At 41.3% G+C, this 18,632-nt stretch overlaps 2 protein-coding genes across 2 annotated transcripts; both read right to left on the bottom strand.

The window, feature by feature from the left end:
* Positions 1 to 3,414: 3,414 nt before the first annotated feature.
* Positions 3,415 to 4,840, bottom strand: LOC146220874 (zinc finger MYM-type protein 1-like). Its single transcript, XM_084693975.1, has 2 exons — positions 4,757 to 4,840; positions 3,415 to 4,546 (listed from the first exon to the last, which is right to left on the bottom strand). Exons 1-2 carry the CDS (start codon positions 4,787 to 4,789, stop codon positions 3,551 to 3,553), a joined length of 1,029 nt encoding a protein of 342 aa, XP_084550101.1. The 5' UTR covers positions 4,790 to 4,840; the 3' UTR covers positions 3,415 to 3,550.
* A 7,651-nt stretch (positions 4,841 to 12,491) lies between these two features.
* Positions 12,492 to 17,561, bottom strand: ajm1 (apical junction component 1 homolog). The gene has a single exon (XM_084693870.1). It carries the CDS (start codon positions 17,527 to 17,529, stop codon positions 14,236 to 14,238), a length of 3,294 nt encoding a protein of 1,097 aa, XP_084549996.1. The 5' UTR covers positions 17,530 to 17,561; the 3' UTR covers positions 12,492 to 14,235.
* Between the last annotated feature and the right edge of the window lie 1,071 nt (positions 17,562 to 18,632).

The raw sequence follows: 18,632 nt of genomic DNA, 5'->3' as shown, positions 1-18,632 counted from the left end.
TACTTAAGTTAAACCACCTACGTGGATGCGGGGGTCGCGAGTCACTGGCACCACTATTTTAGGGGATGTGGCCTGAAATGTTTGAGAACCCCTGCTCAAGGTGGCACTGTTATCTCCTCTGGATATAGTTTTTCGGGATGTTAACATTAATTTGCTAAATGTTTTCTGGTCAAATTTGAATAGCTCTTGGCTAGTAGCTAGTGTGCATTGAATGTAGGGTGACCAGAAGCATGACCCTGAAAAGGAGGACACTTGGGTCCAAAAAGGAGGACAAAGGGTCAAAAAGGAGGACAACCTCAAAACGTTGTTGACGGGGGGGGGCATGCAGGCATGCTTAAAGCCCCTTTCCCCCTACTACTCACGTCAATGTCAATGCGACCGAACTTACAGACGGTATAATATTGATCTTTGCTGCTCTTATGGCAAAGCGGAGTTCTGAACTCCACGTAGGTTAGAAGGAGGTCTTTCTTTTTGGCATCAGAAAACTTAAGCGAGTGGTAAATTGCGACGGTGGGCAGGAAGGGTCAAAAAGGAGGATAAAAGGGCGAAAAAACGGACACGCTACAGCGGTCCGGACAAAAGGCTGGAAAACCGGACTGTCCGGCCGAAATCCGGACGTCTGGTCACCCTAATTACATGTGATGTAATGTTGAATGAACACTACATTTTGTATTGCTTGAGGGAAGCTGAGGTGCAAAAAGAGAGAAAATAAGATGACAATTTGTTGTTTCATTGTCTTCTGCAGGAGCAAATAAATATAAAAACCCACCCATGAGTTGTGCCTGTTCATGCCCTGAACCAGGGGCATTTCTAGCATTCAAAGAAAGGGGGGGCTTAGCCCCAAGGGGAGTGGCATGTTTGCGTGCAGCATTTTTTTTTTAAGGCCCATTTGGGGCTGCGGATATCCATTGTTTCAGACAGTTCATAGATTGGTTTAATCAGAAAGAGTGTGATTTTGCTCTGTAGTTTTGCTTGCATTCAGTATATGATAACACAAGAGACAGAATGTCAGGGTCATAGTGAAATTTGACAACACAAATATGAACTTTTCTCAAATAAAGAGATAAATAATTTTCTCTGCTTTTATTTAAAAGGATTGCAATGTACAGAGAAAAACACTATAGGACTAGATCCAGGATAGCATTAGAGGGAGATTTTTAAAAATACACAAAAATACATTCAAATTATATTTAAAAAAAAGAATCCAATGCACAGGAGATTTCAGATAATTGGGACGGGTGGTATGGAATCACAGGTCAATGATTATTTGGTGGAAGCATCAAAGAATGCCTTCTGTTTTTGAGGGTGGCAAATTGGTGTGTTGTGACTCAGTCCCCCTAGAATGTCACTTTCAATTGACATGGCTACAAGACTGTGAAGCCTTTTCTGGCCCATTGTCTTACGCAGCCAGGAGTGCAGCCGATGCAGTGCACTAAAGGACCTCTCACATGAGCAGCTGCTCACAGGAACTGTTAAGGCAACTTGAAAGATTGCCTTCAGATAGGGCTGGGCGGTATGACGGTAATACCGTGCGACGGTAGAAATGTGTCTACCGGGAGAGATTTGGCTATACAGTTTCAACCGCGGTATACTAAACACGCAGCAAATTATTTCAGCTGCATATCCTTTCCCTGCTCTCCCTCCGTCTCTCAGTCACTTAACCTACGCGTCTTTCTCACATACATAGTCACAACGTCAGCACACGTTAGCAACGATGCATACATACAACGTTCTAGTAAGACAGACAGCTATATCAGCGAGCATTCAGCCTTAGTGCCGTAGCTAAAGATCTAGGAAAGTTCAGGCTACTTTTCGCAAGGTACCTACGAACATGTCTTAATCGAAGGTTCCCCTCTGTTCTTTTGGTGCTAAGTCTCGGGAGCTAGCTACTTACCCGGTGTCATGGAGCCGACCAGTTAAATAGTTATTTAGCACTAGCGTTGCTACCTGCATATGCACAAATTATTTGCTTGTGGTTGATTTTGTGAAGGTGTGAATAATTTTGGATGAATATTTAATATAATAAAGTTCTGTGTAACAAATTATTAACAAAGGAATTATTTTGAACCCCCCCCCCCCTTTGTCCGAGGGCATTACTGATCCGTATTGCGCTGTGAGTACTAGGTCACCACGCGGATGTCATGACTGCGAATCAGCCAATCAGAACGCTCGTACTCTTAACTTTTTTGAGTCTTGTTTTTAACTCTAAGTGTTGTCTCATGTGAGGCAGTTGTTTTTGTTTGTAATAAATAATCAAGTGTGATGATGAAGTACGGTATGGTTATTTTGTACCATTTCTTAATTGAATTTACTATATCAATTACTATACCGTGATATATATCGTAACCGTGATATCAAATTACTCATACCGTGATAGGAGATTTTGGCCTACTATTTAACTGGTCGGCTCCATGACGCCGGGTAAGTAGCTAGCTCCCGAGACTTCTCACCAAAAGAACAAAGGGGAACCTTCGATTAAGACATGTTCGTAGGTACCTTGCGAAAAGTAGCCTGAACTTTCCTAGATCTTTAGCTACGGCACTAAGGCTGAATGCTCGCTGATATAGCTGTCTGTCTTACTAGACCGGTGTATGTATGCATCGTTGCTAACGTGTGCTGACGTTGTGACTATGTATGTGAGAAAGACGCGTAGGTTAAGTGACTGAGAGACGGAGGGAGAGCAGGGAAAGGATATGCAGTTGAAATAATTTGCTGCGTGTTTAGTATACCGCGGTTGAAACTGTATAGCCAAATCTCTCCCGGTAGACACATTTCTACCGTCGCACGGTATTACCGTCATACCGCCCAGCCCTACTGTAGGTGTGGCACAGGGCCTTGGTTCTCTCATACAGCTCCGTGGCAAATACATCTGTGTGTTTGCCCCTCAGTGTGTCACATACAGCTTGTTTGCTGATAAAAGCTTCTGCCAGGTCTAAAGTCTCTTTCTGAAGGAACTTGTGGAGTCCTTCAGTTACAGACAGAAGTGTCTGAAACATCAGAAGTGAATAGACTGTTGAGAACTTGTAGAGCTTCGCTCTGAGACCAACAGCTATGGGGGATCCAATGGCAGAGAGACACTCAAAAATGGCAGGTAATGTCTCAAGAATTGCATTGATTGATCGCAGCTGGCATGCCCAGCGAGTGTTTGAAAGTTGCACGAGCTCAACTGCTGTCAAGCCAAGCTTGGAATGAGCCTCTTGGAACTTGTGATGATTAACTAGGGAGGTGCTGAAAAAAGGAATACACACACTCCAACAAGTTGGAAAGCTCCACAGCCTCTGAAACAGCCCTGCAGGTATGGCACAACACCAGGTTTAGCTCATGAGCATAACAATGCACATATATTGCCTCAGGATGGAGCCTTCTAAAATGTACCTGCACACCTCCAGTGGACCCACTCATAACATTTAGTCATTTAGCGGACGCTCTTATCCAGAGCGACTTACAGTTAGTACAGGGACATTCCCCCCGAGACAAGTAGGGTGAAGTGCCTTGCCCAAGGACACAACGTCATTTGGCACGGAGGGGATTCGATCCCGCAACCTTCAGATTACGAGCCCGATTCCCTCACCGTTGAGCCACCTGACTCCACCGTAACAGCTGCACCATCGTACGTCTGTGCTACACACTTAAGCTCTGCAAGACCACTGTTCTGGATCTGCTGCTGCAGCTCGTTTGCAATGGACTGGGCATCAAACGACATGATCTCTGTAAGTGCTAGAAAATGTTCCTTCACTGCCCCCTCTGACACGTACCTAACACAAACAGCCAGCTGCTCTGACCGTGCATCCCTTGCCTCATCTGCCATAATGGCATACATTTTGGACTTTGTCATCTCAGATACAATGACACTGTTTACTTCTTGAGCACAACACTCAATCATCTCATTCTGAGATGTTGGTGAGATATAGGTAGCATTTGAGGGAGGGTTATATTTTTGAAGGAAAGGATCAAACTCCTTCAAAAGTTCCATGCAGGGAAGAAAGTTGCCTCTGTTTGTGCTGTCTTGGCCTTCATCACTGCCACGGAAAGGGAGTCCCTGTCGCCCTAACATGGAGGTGACTGCAACAATTCGCCTAAGATACTCCCTTCTCTCTACTATCTCACTTGCATGTGCAGATGCTATCATCTGTGCAACGTTTCCCTGTCGGCTAGTTGCCTGGTAGCTTTGCCATGCAACAACACTGTCCCTATGTGTCTGTGCCATCTCGTGCTTGCCAAAGATAAACAATGCTTTCTTCCAGTTCTTGCAAACACTACTGACCAAAGCATCATGTTTGATGTTTTTGCCAAACAATCTACATGGGAAGCAGAAAGCTGCATTATGGTTATATTCCAACCAACTGTGCTTCTCAAACCAGCTGTGGTGAAATGACCTGTCCTGAGCACCAAAGCTGTCCTGTGGGTAACTCTTCAGCTTAACCTGTCTAGGCCTTGTGTCTTTTTCACCTAAATCATTTGTTGCTGCAGCTGCTTGGTCTGTCTCTTCCTCTTTCTGACTTGGACAGCTTCCCTTTTCTGCCTCAGCCTCTCCTTCTGCATGACCCTTTAAGATAAGTTCAAACATTGAAACATAACTGATCGAAATCCAGAAGCCAATTTTATGACTTGGCATAAAAATATCATGTAATAATCTAGTTTAGGCTATGCCTTGGAGTAGCCTAGGCCTGACAACAAATGCCTATACATTTCTACCACAGTAGAAGAAAATTAAAAAAACTCCACTCATTTCCTTCTAGACTTGTAGACCACTAACCTCCATCACACCGGCTCCTTCAGCCCTGTTCATCTCCTGCTTCTCTCTCTCATCTGACTGGGCGGAGCTGCTAGCCTGACGTTGTCATACTCATAATTCTAGTCAGAATATGTGTCTGAGAACTCTCCGTTGCGCTTTGACTACGGGGCGTGTTTCAAACGAGCCTGGAAAACAAATGCCTCTTCGCTCAATTGAATAGACCTACAACCAATCAGAGCAACGTAATATGTTGTTTGTTCAAAACGAATTCAATTTAAGCGCTCTTTTGTGACGTGGGTGATTACATTACTGTTGATCATTTGTCCATCATCGTATAAATCCCGCCCTGGCAATTTCATTGGTACGCCCAGATTCTGTTTTTCTGTAGTTGTTCCCCAATACGAGACCCTCCAGACCCAACTTCCCGACCAAATTTTTTTGTGGGCGGGGAGAAGTTGGGCTGGCAGCCAGGCTACGGAGCTGCCACCTCTCCTAAAGAATGTTCTTATATCCATCTGGTCAATGTATTGGGTGATATACCGGCACAATAGCGTTATGAGGGACACTGACATTTAGTTTAGTTTTCACTAGCATTAACTGATTATAAATAACAACATTCTATAGGGACTGATAATATTGTTTTGAAATACTAGAGAGATATATCAATGCAAAGAATAGAGAGATGTCGGTAGTTATTTCTTGTATTTCGAATTCGCTAGTTCACACTCTTTCTAACTGGGGACAGTTTCTAACAAAGTAGCAAGCTATCTTAGTTTTAACATACAATATTCGCTTTCATTTGCCTCATATCAAGTAAACCTAAAGCAGGTAACACTCATTAACAACTACAGATAGCCACATTCTGTAACTTCTTGTACTTACAATTTCACTCCGTGCATCATTTACTTTGAACTCCTTGGCTATAATACTGGCTGTCGTTGACGAGAGACGGTACTAGTGCCCGGGGGTTTGTATCGTAAAGTATGATGACAGGCTATTGGATTATAATTTAAAGGGGGAGTAAACATACAAACCAGAACGCACGCACATATGTAGCATAATTAGAGTTATAAATAACTTGTCCGTGTGAGAAACAATAGTTTAATTATTATATGTATTTTTTTAAAGTCAATAATGCCAAATGATTTGGGGGGGCTGAAGAACATTTTAGGGGGGCTTCAGCCTAAATAGGCCTAACGACGTCCCTGCCCTGAACACATCCGCTACAATGACATAGCGCTGTGTACTAGGGCCTATACATCTTTTTTTATTTTTTTTTATGCTCTGCGCTGGTTAGGGGGTACTTTGCTGAAAAAATATTTTACAAGGGGATGCTCCGATTATTTTTGTGATTTGTGGAAAACTCGCAAGTGGAGGGAGACTCAGTGACAGACTCGGCTCGCTCACTCACTGGCAGTGTGTAAACAATATCGTAATTCACTAAATTCTAGTCCTAAAACATCGGGACGGCTGCTTTTTGTAGACAAGAGTCTGCTGAGGGAGTCTGATGGCAGAGCGGCTAGTAATCAGAAGGTTACCGGATCGATTCCCCGCCGTGCCAAATGAAGTACGTCTTTGGGCAAGGCACTTCACCCTACTTGCCTCAGGGGGAATGTCCCTGTACTGTGCCCCTGCAAGTCGCTCTGGATAAGAGCGTCTGCTAAATGTAAATGTGTTGATGATAACCAGTATATAGGATCTTTCAAAACAAGCCTGTTTCATTTGTCTTTTTCCTGAGAAAGCGACCTACGTTAGCCAGGCTAGTTTCACTCGGTCAGCCGAGTGAAACTAGGTCTCTGACAGGTATCAGCTCTAAGGTCTCTGACAGTCAGAATCACTGTTTACAGGCAAAGGTCGAGCTGGTCTTTAGTCAGATGTGTATATTGACCAGTTTACAGCTGAATACTCTTGCCAGAGCCTGGAATCGGGCCAAATGTTTGGTGTGACTTTGCATGGCCGGATCTCCATAAGTTCAACACATTTGGATTCAAGTTCAAGTAATGCCACTGCATTTCACAGTCAAAACTGTAGTTTATGTCAAGTGTAGATGTAAAAAGCTTCATTTTTCACAACTGACATGGATCCTTTCTTCACTTTTACAGGTCTGGAGGGTCATGCAGATGCCTGCTCAACAGAGTTCAACAGAGGATACTGAGAGAAAAACAGATCCCTTGCTGGACTACCCGCCTCTAGCTGGACAGCTTTTCTTCAGCCCTGACCCCAGGACAGCTTAATCCCGCTGGCCTGCCCTGACTACCTGCCTGCAGGCCCTGCTTGCCCCTGCCTGCCAGCCCTCTAGAGACAGACAGTCACCCCACAGACACAGTAGCTCTGCAGACTGCTTTTTTGAGGACATTGATGAAAAAGGACAAACCAAATTTTTTTTACTTTGATGAAATCTAAATGTTTAATCCTTTCCATGTCCCAGCATGCCAAGCTGCTGACTTTTAGTGTCTTAAGTAATGAAACCAGTTCAAGTTATACACTTTTTACCTGAATCCAATGATTAGTCATCTGAATAAAAACCAAATCAAGAGAAGTACTGCTTCTTGGACGATTTGTGCTCCACATCAGTTCATCTCACACATTTTCCTTTGTTTCCATGGGATTCATGGAATTGCTAGTTTCTGCTCCACCATGGTGTAATATAAAAATAATAATTTAGGACAGCAATTCAATTTTTGTGTTATCTTTTCGCATTACACACATTTAGTCAATGTTCTTATGACAACAATCGGTTGAGTTTTTTACCATACTGTTCATATTGAACAGACATCAGTGTTTGGGAAAATAACTGTATATTTCCACTTTTGATTTGTATTTCTATCGTAAATTTGGTCTTTAATTTCAATTGGAAGTGGTATTAAAAGGTCTTAAAAAGTCTTAAATGTGACTTGTTTACACCTGTAGACACCCTGTGAAGCCCCTACCCCCCACTCCAGAGACAGTCGGTGACAGAGAGGTGCAGACATTATGTTAAACATAGTTATGCCTTAAGAGTAGAGTAAAAAATAAAGACTAAATGTGTAAATGGATGTTGAAACTCAGTTCTCTAAGTTGGTGCATGTTAGTTTAGGCAAAGGTTGTATTTTAAACCTCTTGGTTTAAAAAGAATTCAGATTTGATTGGAACTCTCTCTTTTATACATTTATAGTTGGATTAGACATTTAACAGCCATTTAATTCATTAAGCAAGTTGTTTAACTCAAACAATCATAACACAGTACATATGGTATACAAAGCTGCAGTCAGATTTGGCGAAATTGTTAGCTTGGATGTTATCTTGACATATACATGGGGTCTTGATGACAATGCGCACGCAGCTTCAAGGCAAAGAGACGAGTTCCATTTCAGGAGACTTTCACTAGCATCTCGTCATATCACACAGTCGGAGCACAGCTAGATAATCAGCATCAGTGCTCTTGGGTACCCAGCATGTAGTGCGGCATGTCAAAAAACGCCAAGACTTGTGGAAAATAGTTTGGTTACAACAGCTATGCAAGGGATTTCAGTTGTTGCGTTCGTTCAGTTGTTTGTGTTTGATGTTTGTGATATTGTTGTTTGTTAGTTAAAATAATCTTGTTGGTCACCCTGAGAGTGCATGTTGTGTGGTTTAACACAACAACATCGGAAATGAGAATCGGCAATTGAACCTTATTATTTGCAAGGAGATGATCATGTGCTGTGCCAAAGACCTGTTGCCAATGAGGCTGTTCTTGATTGTAAATTGGCTGTGGTTCTGGAATGTGGTCTTCAAGCCATCTTTGAGCAATTCTGGAAAGAGAGTTGCGGTCAATGTGTTTTGATTGAGGGAGGCAATTTTTTGGTTGACATTCGCTACAGCATTTTTACTTTGGCGTGACTTGCGCTGGGAGGGAGGTAAATGGCATGGATTTGGATAGTGTGCGGGCAGGTGTGTTTTTATATAGGGTGAAATGGAATGAGAAATGTAATACAAAATGTCTGAAAGGGGTGTATTTATGTAAATGTCCACATTGCCTCAATATCTTTGTGTAAATAAATCAAATATCATTTTGACTGATGGTTTTCAAACCTTATTGGGTTCAAGATGACATCACTCTGAAGTACCATCAACAATTTCCCATTGGTATGTCAAAATACGATTTAATTTGAGTAGTTTCAACTTTGACTGAATCTAACAACTCTTACCACAGAAGAAACAGCTTACTTTTTTATACAGTAACTGAAAATGACAATATTCAACACTGAGAATAGCTCAATGGACTGGGACAGTGACTTGCAAAGTATAAGGTTGTAGTTTTTAATCCAGCCCGAGTGTTTTAGCCAGTCTTAAATTTGAATATCTGTTTAGTTAACATCATTATAAAATACCATGCGCAATTTCATGCAATTCCACTTTGAAATGTCAATTGTTTCTTAACCTTTGTTCCAAAGCTGACCAAAGCTAATAGGATTGCTTTTCTACTCATACATCCACAACAGCTGGTGTGTAGCAGAGAGGATAAAGAGGTGGCCTTGTAACCTTATGCTCATGAGTTCAAATCCCCATTCAGTCTATTGTAGTTGGCCCAACCTGAATTAATTTAGCTCACTTGTTGTCCAACTCTTCTACAATGTACATTTTTATAATATTTTGCCATTTTACGGAGGAACCTGCATCGCTGCTTGCAGCTATATTTATATTTGTTTTTCTTGCTTCTATCTGTCATTGAAGGATGAAGTTGTGTGGAGGTCTCGATGGAGGTCTAGATGGAGTGATATGGAGGGGATGGAGTGATATGGAGGGGTGATTGTCATTTTTTGACAATTATTCAAATTACAATGTATATCTTAATTCTGCCCTGAGAGTCAACCTTGTGTCTTGCCTCTCTAACATTACACATTTGTGGTTGAGATTGAGTGACTGCAAAAGCCATAGCAAATAGAATAGAACTTAACTTTTCCAGAACTTTGTGGTGTCAGACACATCCAAAATGTAGCATGCACACAGGCATGTGCAGTATTTACAGGTATATGAAAGATGATCTGATCCACTGACGTGGTCAATGTTTTGAGTCACGCCCAATACAAAACATCATCGAGCATGCCCATCCACACCAAAGGAAGCATCTTCATGCGGCCCATCCACCATACAGGTTCACCACCAGCAGCAGAGAAGAAAGCGGTGGATCCTGCGCAGCATCACCATCCAACATTACTCAAAGAAAATGTTTTTTTTGTGATGATGATATTAAATAAATTAAAGTATAACAGATTAGAGTTAAACTTGTATTTCTTAAGATAACTTTGATATTTATGTATAATAGAGCATAAAATAAAATAATTAAACAAATTACAGAATACGTACATTGCATAAGTATTTTGACAGAACCCTGTGTGTGTGTGGAATTTCATTGCAGTATGAATCAAGAATTTACTCATATTTAGTAGTTGTATTCCCAACAGATGGTTACATTCTGTTAAAGGCACTAGAGATATTCCACAAACACAAGCCTAGCATGTGCTTTTAGTTTTTCCAGATGAGAGTGCATGATGCAGGAAAGTAAGGGCAGCATCATCGAGACTTCTACACTTCATGTAGGCAAACTGGAGTTGATCTGCCAGGTTCTGGATTGTCTCTTGTAGTTACAAAAGTATTGGACATTCAAAACTCTTCATCACCACTGATGTAAGAGCTACATGTTGGAAGTAATTGGGAATCCTGGGTCTGCTCTTCTTTGGAACAAGGCAGATGGCAGAGGTCTTCCAAAGAGCTGGAACTGTGTGTTCCAGCTCCTCCAAGGACCAGTTGAACAGTTCACAGAAGACAGGGCCAGGTGTTTGTAGCAGGTCTCCAGGAGCTTGTTACTACTGATGTTATCAGGACATAATACTTGGTTGACTTTGGCTATTTGGTGAAGTTAAGCCCTCTAGAATGAGTTCAGAGTATCTGCAAAGGTGCCACAATCCTTAAGGCTCATGTTGCAGGGTGTACATTGGTTCTCTGTAGTCCCAGAAAACTTTTAAGGCCACTCCAGACATCACACATCTGTCCACATTGATATATTTTCCACCTTTTCTTTAGACTATTTTATCTTCCTTAATTTGCCTACTTAATTTGATCAAATTACACTGGATCTTCACATCTATGAAATATGCATATTTTACGTGATTTTAATTTCTTTAATTATCCAATATTTGTTATTCAAACCTGTTTTCAAATATCATACCTTTCTAAATAATTGGGTCATCAAACATCATCACATGAGTTTTCCTTGTTTCTTACCTCGCAAACCATTCAAATATCTTGTTGCAATCTAGTGACACTGCCTTTCAATTCACTAGGTGGCGCTGTCAGGATCCTAGAACTGTGGTCCTGAAACTGCAGCTCTCCGGCTCTCCAGGTTCATACTATTGGAATTTGCCGCCTTAGGCGGCTGCTTATGTCGCCCATGCCTAGGACCAGCCCTGCCAGGGTGTGAAGGGTGGGGAAATAATAATAGAGAAATAAATACATATCAGAGAAAATATAGATAATGCCTATATAGTACAACCTATATTGTGGGTGGTGCTACAATATTGGTTAAGGTCCTAAAAAACCTTTAAGGGGGGGGGAGGGGCTGGTATTTCAGATTGGTTGGTAGGTGGCATTTAACTGTATAACTATCAACTCGGCATAAAACGTCCCTCTATATGCCTGCGCCTGTCCATTAATTTTATATAGCGGGACAAGGTATCCCTTACTTCTCAGCGTGAGAAATACAAGACTTTTGTGCAAGCCATTCTACAACTTCTCTCGCTTCAGCTTTAGCTTCTGCTTCTCTCATTGTCTTTCTCTTAACATGCATTGTAAACTTTGTTTTGATTGTCTGAATTTCATAAAGATATTTAAATAACGCACATGATTGGACAACACTACGTAGTATGGAGTGCTGTCTAGGACTTTCCCAGCTCTGCTGAGCCAGCACAGTATGTGTTAAATAAATACTTTAAACATTTAATTAAAATGATGAATTCATGTCTCATAGGCTCTTTGATCTCGGCCTCCAGAGCCACTGCAATCTCATCTGATTAATCCGTGGGGGACGATACAGTTAATTTTAAGAATGTCTAATTATTGTTTTATGTTAAACGTTTTGGCATAACTTACCTATGGGTTTTCTGATAATGAGTATGGACATAGCAAACAAAATTTAAGACAAATGGTTTTTACCCATGCTGTGGGTGCAACTGTTTGCTAATTTAACTCTACATCATATTGTCTACAGCCCCACACTGTCTCCTTTGTAATAAGTACATTATATAATAAGTATATAATAAGTACAGAACACAACACTTTACAAAAGAAGCACTTGATTTTTTAAGAGATTTGAAGTAGTGCTCCCCAATTAGAAATACATTGTAAAGTCTAACTACAAAGGCTGTGTCGCACCTTGAAAAATGTCAAATACCAGGAGTGTTCCCTCTTTGACAGTTGCATTAATGTTGCCCAAACAGTGCATAAGCTGGTTTATTGGATTTGCTTTGGATGAAAAGATTCATTTTGTGGAATTTACTACCCTGGATCAATTCGTTCCTTATCCGATCCTGGCTGCTCTCAGCACTTACCTAAAATGTTTTTTTTATTTTACTTTGACAATGAACCATAAACTTGCCTTTGGGTACACACACAGTACATGTCATGCATGAACATGGACACACAAACTGCAATTGTCCAGAGTCACTGATTGGCACAAGAGATTTTGTGGTTGTGTATCCACTTAAAAAGCAGTCAGAAAACTGTTCCCAGTGTTCCCATGTCATTTATTAGATATATTTTATAAATAGCACACAATCAGACACATATGAAGAAAGGTAGAAAAAATACAATAACCTTTTCTAGTCATTTTAATTTGAGGTCTACTCATTTTCTTCATTCTCACATTTTCACTTGAATGGCTGACAATGAAAATATCCTGTATAGCATTGTAGTTTACAACTATAAAAAATTACATTATCGAGCAGGTTATTATCAATGCTATGATAAAATCTGAGAATAAAAATAGAATTACGTGCAGTAAGTTTCTTCTTGCATTTGTACATTTAGTCAGCCAAAAAGTATAACATAAATATATCTGTGCTACAGGCTCAACAGTAGTTTGTCTTTAGGAAGTGTTGATAAATGATGCATACTCTATTTATGTCAATCCAAAAACGAAAAGCTTGACAATAAGCTACGGTTAGCTTGTTAGCGGTTGACAAAGTGTAGCTGTGTACCAAACATATTTTCCAATGAGGCAAAATAACATATCAAACATGAGGCAATATAACCTTTCTTAGGTTTTTTGTTCTCTCCCCAAACAAACTACAAACATAATAGAACTAGTGTGGCACAAATACACAACTAACATCATCTTCAAGCATTTTAAACTTTACATACCATACAGCTAAACTTGCCAGATTTGGCTCACCTTTTTTAAGGACAAAAACTGTACCTGCAAATCTCACTTTATATATTGTACTTAAGAGAAAGTATAGCTATTATAATAACTGATAACTAGCTTAAATGAAATTGCATGACTTATCAGTAGTACACGAACCCTTTTGTCTAAAGTGGATGAACATTAAACTTTTTTCTATTCACAGTGTTTCAAATGTAACAGTATAAGCCAACACCTAATGTGTGTGGCAGACAACCAACCCATCATTAATCTACACGTTTTAGTCAAATATTGCTCCAGTAATTCTACCAAGAAAACATTAAAGCACCACTGAATTAAACTTCAAGTTGAAAGTCACATCAGTAAAATCACTTTTAGGAAAACGTTAATTTACATCACTACCATCTACAGTATGCAGTGATAGTGCAGCTACACCAAAAGGATAAGCGTAGCACAGCTTTCCCTTTTTTATTCATTTTGAGGAACACGTTATCCCGATCATTTCAATCTAATCTTAATTTCTAACAACAACTTTATTTTCAGGGGAGTAGCTTTGTCCTGTGGTATGTCATAATAATATTATTTAATCAAAACCGGACAATTCTTCATGTTATGGTTGTCAACAGCAAAAGGAATGTGATCAGTTAACCCATATTTTGCATAGAAAGTGTTTGTGTAGCCAAGAAAATAATATACCAATAGCCATACCATGAGTGATCCCTTATGCAAAAGTCACTTTGCTTTTTCATCACAGGAAAGGACTACCATTCCAATAATTTCTAGAATGGATAAAATAATGATTTATAGTTATTTTTAAATCAAAATGGCAAAATGATGGGCAAAACCCCAACATGATTAATGCAGAGTTTATGAATGACTTGGCCTCTCATTCATGTAGTGAAAAAGTAAATAAATGGCGTATCCCTTTAAAAAGTATGTACTACTTATTTAGCATGTGTCCAATATTCTGATAATGAATAATACTGGCATCATAGACATGAGTTTCTTCAATAATAAAATACATATCTACAAACATTTATAATAAATAGGCTTGATATATAGATATGTATAACAATATATATGTATTTCTATACATATATATTTACTACAAAAGGTGCACTTAAATAATGTCATCAAGAAGATGGGGTGTGCCTACCCAGTCAAGTGTTCTAGGCTCAGAGGCAGCCATGATCATGCACATGAACTGCTTACCTGTCCTCTTGTCAATAGGATAAATGGTTGTAGGAGTGAACCTTCTGTTGCTTTCCACAAACTCACAAAGCTGCTGATAGACCTGTGGATATTCGTGACGTAAGAAAACCCCTCGGATTCTTAGCTCCCGTTGGATGTTGATAAAGCAGATTTCTCTGGCCTTCCTGCCCTCTTCTCCCTCTTTGTCAATATCAGCTGTGCCAGGTGGTGGTGTAAGGATCAATGTTTCCATGTCACTTTCTTTCTTGTGAACCTTCCTCTCTGGGCTAAAGGATGCCAGAGCCACCTTGGCATATTTTCTGACAGTTGGGGCTTGGTTCCTTGGCGATGGTCCATCAGGCAACTGGTCACCGACTGCAATGGATACATTCAAAAGGAAACATTCATTTGGGTCGTACTCTGTGCCAGCCTCTTGGAGCTCCTTGCAATATTCCCCCAGGTTGTCCTTGAAGCTGTCTAGCTCTCGAAGGGACAAGTAAGTAGGGGACATTAAGAGACTTTCTAGGCCATGTTGCAGGAAGTTACTGGATGACCCTGGGTTTGGAAAACCCAAGAAGAGGACTCCTCTTCCTCTGGAAAGAAAGCCCACTTTGGCAATGCGGGAGAAGGCTTTGTGCACCTCGACAGTCTCGCGGCAGTGCTTAATGATGTGACGGCACACACTGCCGATTCGTCCGTACAGACAGCTTTCTTTATGAATGTCCCAATCTTCCCTGCGACAATTGCGTGAGCAATAGTAGGTATAGCAGCTGTGACAGGATTTGAAGTAGAGACAAGCATTGAATAAGGTCTCTGTCCTTCTGCATTTGTTGTTTGAACACATCATGGTGTCATCCTCATCCGGGCTCTGATCTGGAGAACATTCATCTGCACTTCTCATGGCATCGCTTCCACCGTCTATATCTCGAAGTGCATCAGGATTAATTCGTATAGATGTGGGCTGTTTGTCTAGTGGTCCTGGTTCTTCTGACCCTGCCTTTGATCCCTTTCTGGACAGAGATGCGGCCTCTTCTTCATCAATCAACTTCTTGAGTTGGTCTAGAAGGTCTTCACTTGCTCTCCGAGTAGGAGGCTTGTAGTCAGTAACAAGGTCTGCGAGCAGCTCATCGAGTTGCTCCAGGCTTTGCTGGAGTGAGGCGCTGTTGTGTGTCTTTTCTTTGGTGGAGTCCACAGAGCAGGACATTGTTTCTAGCTGAGTAGCTTCTGGAGCCACAGCAGTTCTTGAGTCCAGCACATCCCAACTAGCAGATCGTCCTTCAGACTTCCTGAGGTTGCCTGGTCTTATGTCATTATCAGTTATGGTGATCTCCGGAGTGACAAACCAAAGTTTGCTAGCTGTGCCCTTTGCTGTTTCAGTTGGACTCTTATCAATTAAAGAATTATCCGACAAAGATAAAGCTGCGTAACGTCTTGGTGAAGTTGAAAGATTAACAACCACCGGCTGTGGTTTATCATCCATGGCAGAATTTCGCTTCTCTTGAGCAAGAAGGTTTTCATAACTTCGACCTCGCTGAACAGGCAAGGGCTGCTCCCTCTCCACTCGAGAGTTGAGAATATTGTCCCAAGACCTTGAGTACGGTCTTTCGTCAGTACCAATTCGTGGTGGCTCCATGCATGGATTAGCATACCAAGGTGTAGGCATTGGCTCTTGCCTAACTCTGGTTGGAGTGACCTGGGAAACATATGATGCTGGATGGGTGGAATAACCAGATGCATCCGATCCATACCAGTCGTCTGGTTGTTGCTGAACAACTTGTGCACGTTTATGACGCTCTGTGTAATATGCCCTTGCCGGAATATGATGCTCTGGTGGGGTTGTATACATGCCATTAGCATAGAAAATCCTTGGTGGCCCTGTTTGAATTTGATAAGTCCTTGGATCCTCCCCAAATAATGTTCTTGTTGGTGGTGTCTGGATAATATATGTCCCTGGCTCACTTGCTGTATATGCCTTTGAATATGCAGCTTGCACTTGGTACGGATAAGGCTCTAATTCTGAAAAATATGATCGGGTAGGTACAGTATGCACCATTCGAGTCCTTGGATCCTGGACATACTGCACTTTGGGAGTAGGATTTTGACTGTGCATGTCGTAGCATTCCTCCTGATAGTAAGTCCTTGGCTGAGTAGGGGCAGTGGCCACATACCTTCCTGGGTCATCTGCATAAAAGAACTTGGTTGGCACATTGGGGCTGGAATGTGCCCTGCGTTCCCTACCATAATAATCACCAGAGGAAGGCATTCTTTGCAGAGGGATCTCCATTGGCTGAATGTAACTATTTGGCATGCTGTGGGAATACTGGTATGCTTGCCTGTACTCCCCACTGAATGAGTCAGTGGGGGTTGGTGTCCTTGACGAAGAAAAATGGCGAGGCACTGTCAAACTTCTACTTCCGGTACTATGGTACCTCTGCCAGGGTATGTCAACTCTGGCAGTCACAGGTTTTCGTCCAGAATGTTTCGGGATGGCCATGTCCGGTTTGATGTCTACCCGACACCTGACATGAGGGCTTGTTGCTGGCTTGTCTGGCCCTCCCTCTTCTGCATTGTCCGCAACATAGAAAGGTGAATAGTGGCTTACATCGGCCCTCTGGGGCTGCAGTTTTATGGGATGCACCTCATGCATGAGAGCCCTGGTTGCTGCGTAGGAGGACTCCCTACGTGGTGATACCTCAGGTCTCCAGTTAGGGTTCCGTGGAGCCCGCTGGGCCTCCCTGCCTCTTCTTCCCATGGATGGGGAGCCTTCAAAAGAGAGAGGCGTGAGGTTGGTCTGAACTCGGGTGGCACTTTTTGATCTGGCCCTTCTTTTTTGCTCAGGCACAACCTCTTCTCGTGCCATCTCTGTGGCCAGTGGTTGAGGGGTGAGTCTATGGCTGAAAATGTCTGGTGCAGAAAAGCGGTATACCTGCTGGCGGCCCAATGCATTCCAGGCAACATCTGGATGGGCTGCATGCCTGTCAGCCTTCCTGTATGGGTATTCCATTGAGGATTTGGTGGATTTGGGGTACTCCAGTGACTTGTAGTCAAAGGTACGACAGTGCCTCTTGTTTACGTTATCCTGATTGTCCCCCAGTGTGTTGTGGTTTCGGGAATCACATTGTTTAGAGAGAGGAGAGGCTTTTAAGTGCGAAGAAATTAGGTTAACTTTTATATCTTGATACACAGTTGATCCCAGTATGTCAGGTGGGTCTGTGCGTGTCATCTTCAAGGGACTCTTCTAGTTTTCCCCATCAAATTGTTGTAAGGTTGATATTCCCTGAAAGATTAGAGATACAAGTCAATTTGTTGTTGAAAGCGTAACAACACATTGTATGATAGGACATTCTTAAAACATCAGACCAATGGTATTTGTTATTTTCGACCTAATTTGAACAAATAAAGAATATAATACTTTTTAAAATGTGCCAATGGCGTAGTATTGATAATGGGACAGTAAGTATTTTAGCTATGATACACACATACTGACTTTGCTACTCAGATTTGTCCAGGATGCACTCACTCACTCACACACCCACACCACACACACCCACACACACACCACACACACACACACACACACACAGTAAGGCAAGCTCAACATTATATAGCACAGTGAAAATACATGTCAAATGCAGAATTTAGACAGAATAATTAAGAGGGTGAAAATGACCAGTAAGCATTTATTCATGAAGATATGGACGGGTTGTTGACGTGACAGCATTTTCACTGTCACAGCAGATAGACATGTGTATAATAAGTATTGTCTTAATTTAAAATGCAGCAATGGTTAAACATGTATTTGCTTTACATGGACCTGTTGTTATTTAAAACGGTGTTATTATTATATATATTTTTTTCAAGCATAACTTTGAGAAATTAAAAACAAAAGTTTAAAATCTTCAGTCATTGTTTTCATCCAAATCTTTCTAAAAGTGTTGAAACTTTATACAATTTGTCACTGATAACCAGTGGTGGCTCCTGATAAATGTCAGGGAGGGCGTTGACGGATAAGGATACGTTTTCTCGATCAGTGGGTAAATTAACAGCGAGCAACAAGTATTGCTAATAGTACTAATAATAAAAATAGTATTTGTATTAATGAAAAATAAACTGACTCACAATTATCTAATTCAGTTGTCACAATCAGAATAGATTTTTATCAAGAATAAATAATCATTTCAATGACATGACTCACTTATATAGAAATGTTGCTTGTCATTCTTTCAAAGCAGCAATGTTGTCAATTACTCTCTCATTGAAAGCAGGCATGTTCCTGCTGTGTTGTCTGTAAAATAGCCCCCGGTGGGATGTCCTAAGGCAAATTAG

This window comes from Hypomesus nipponensis, chromosome 27 (genome assembly GCF_054491055.1).
Source record: "Hypomesus nipponensis isolate SF chromosome 27, ASM5449105v1, whole genome shotgun sequence".
Classification (NCBI taxonomy): domain Eukaryota; kingdom Metazoa; phylum Chordata; class Actinopteri; order Osmeriformes; family Osmeridae; genus Hypomesus; species Hypomesus nipponensis.
The sequence above is the reverse complement of the archived record's forward strand: the minus strand, read 5'-3'. Positions and strand labels throughout refer to the sequence as shown.

What these genes read in the sequence shown, in the direction of transcription:
- LOC146220874 (XM_084693975.1), bottom strand. Translation starts at nt 4,789, where the DNA reads ATGAACAGGGCTGAAGGAGCCGGTGTGATGGAG. An exon ending in AAGGAGCCGGTGTGATGGAG is followed by an intron (nt 4,547 to 4,756) that starts GTTAGTGGTCTA and finishes CTTATCTTAAAG; the next exon opens with GGTCATGCAGAAGGAGAGGC.
- ajm1 (XM_084693870.1), bottom strand. Translation starts at nt 17,529, where the DNA reads ATGACACGCACAGACCCACCTGACATACTGGGATCAACTGTGTATCAA.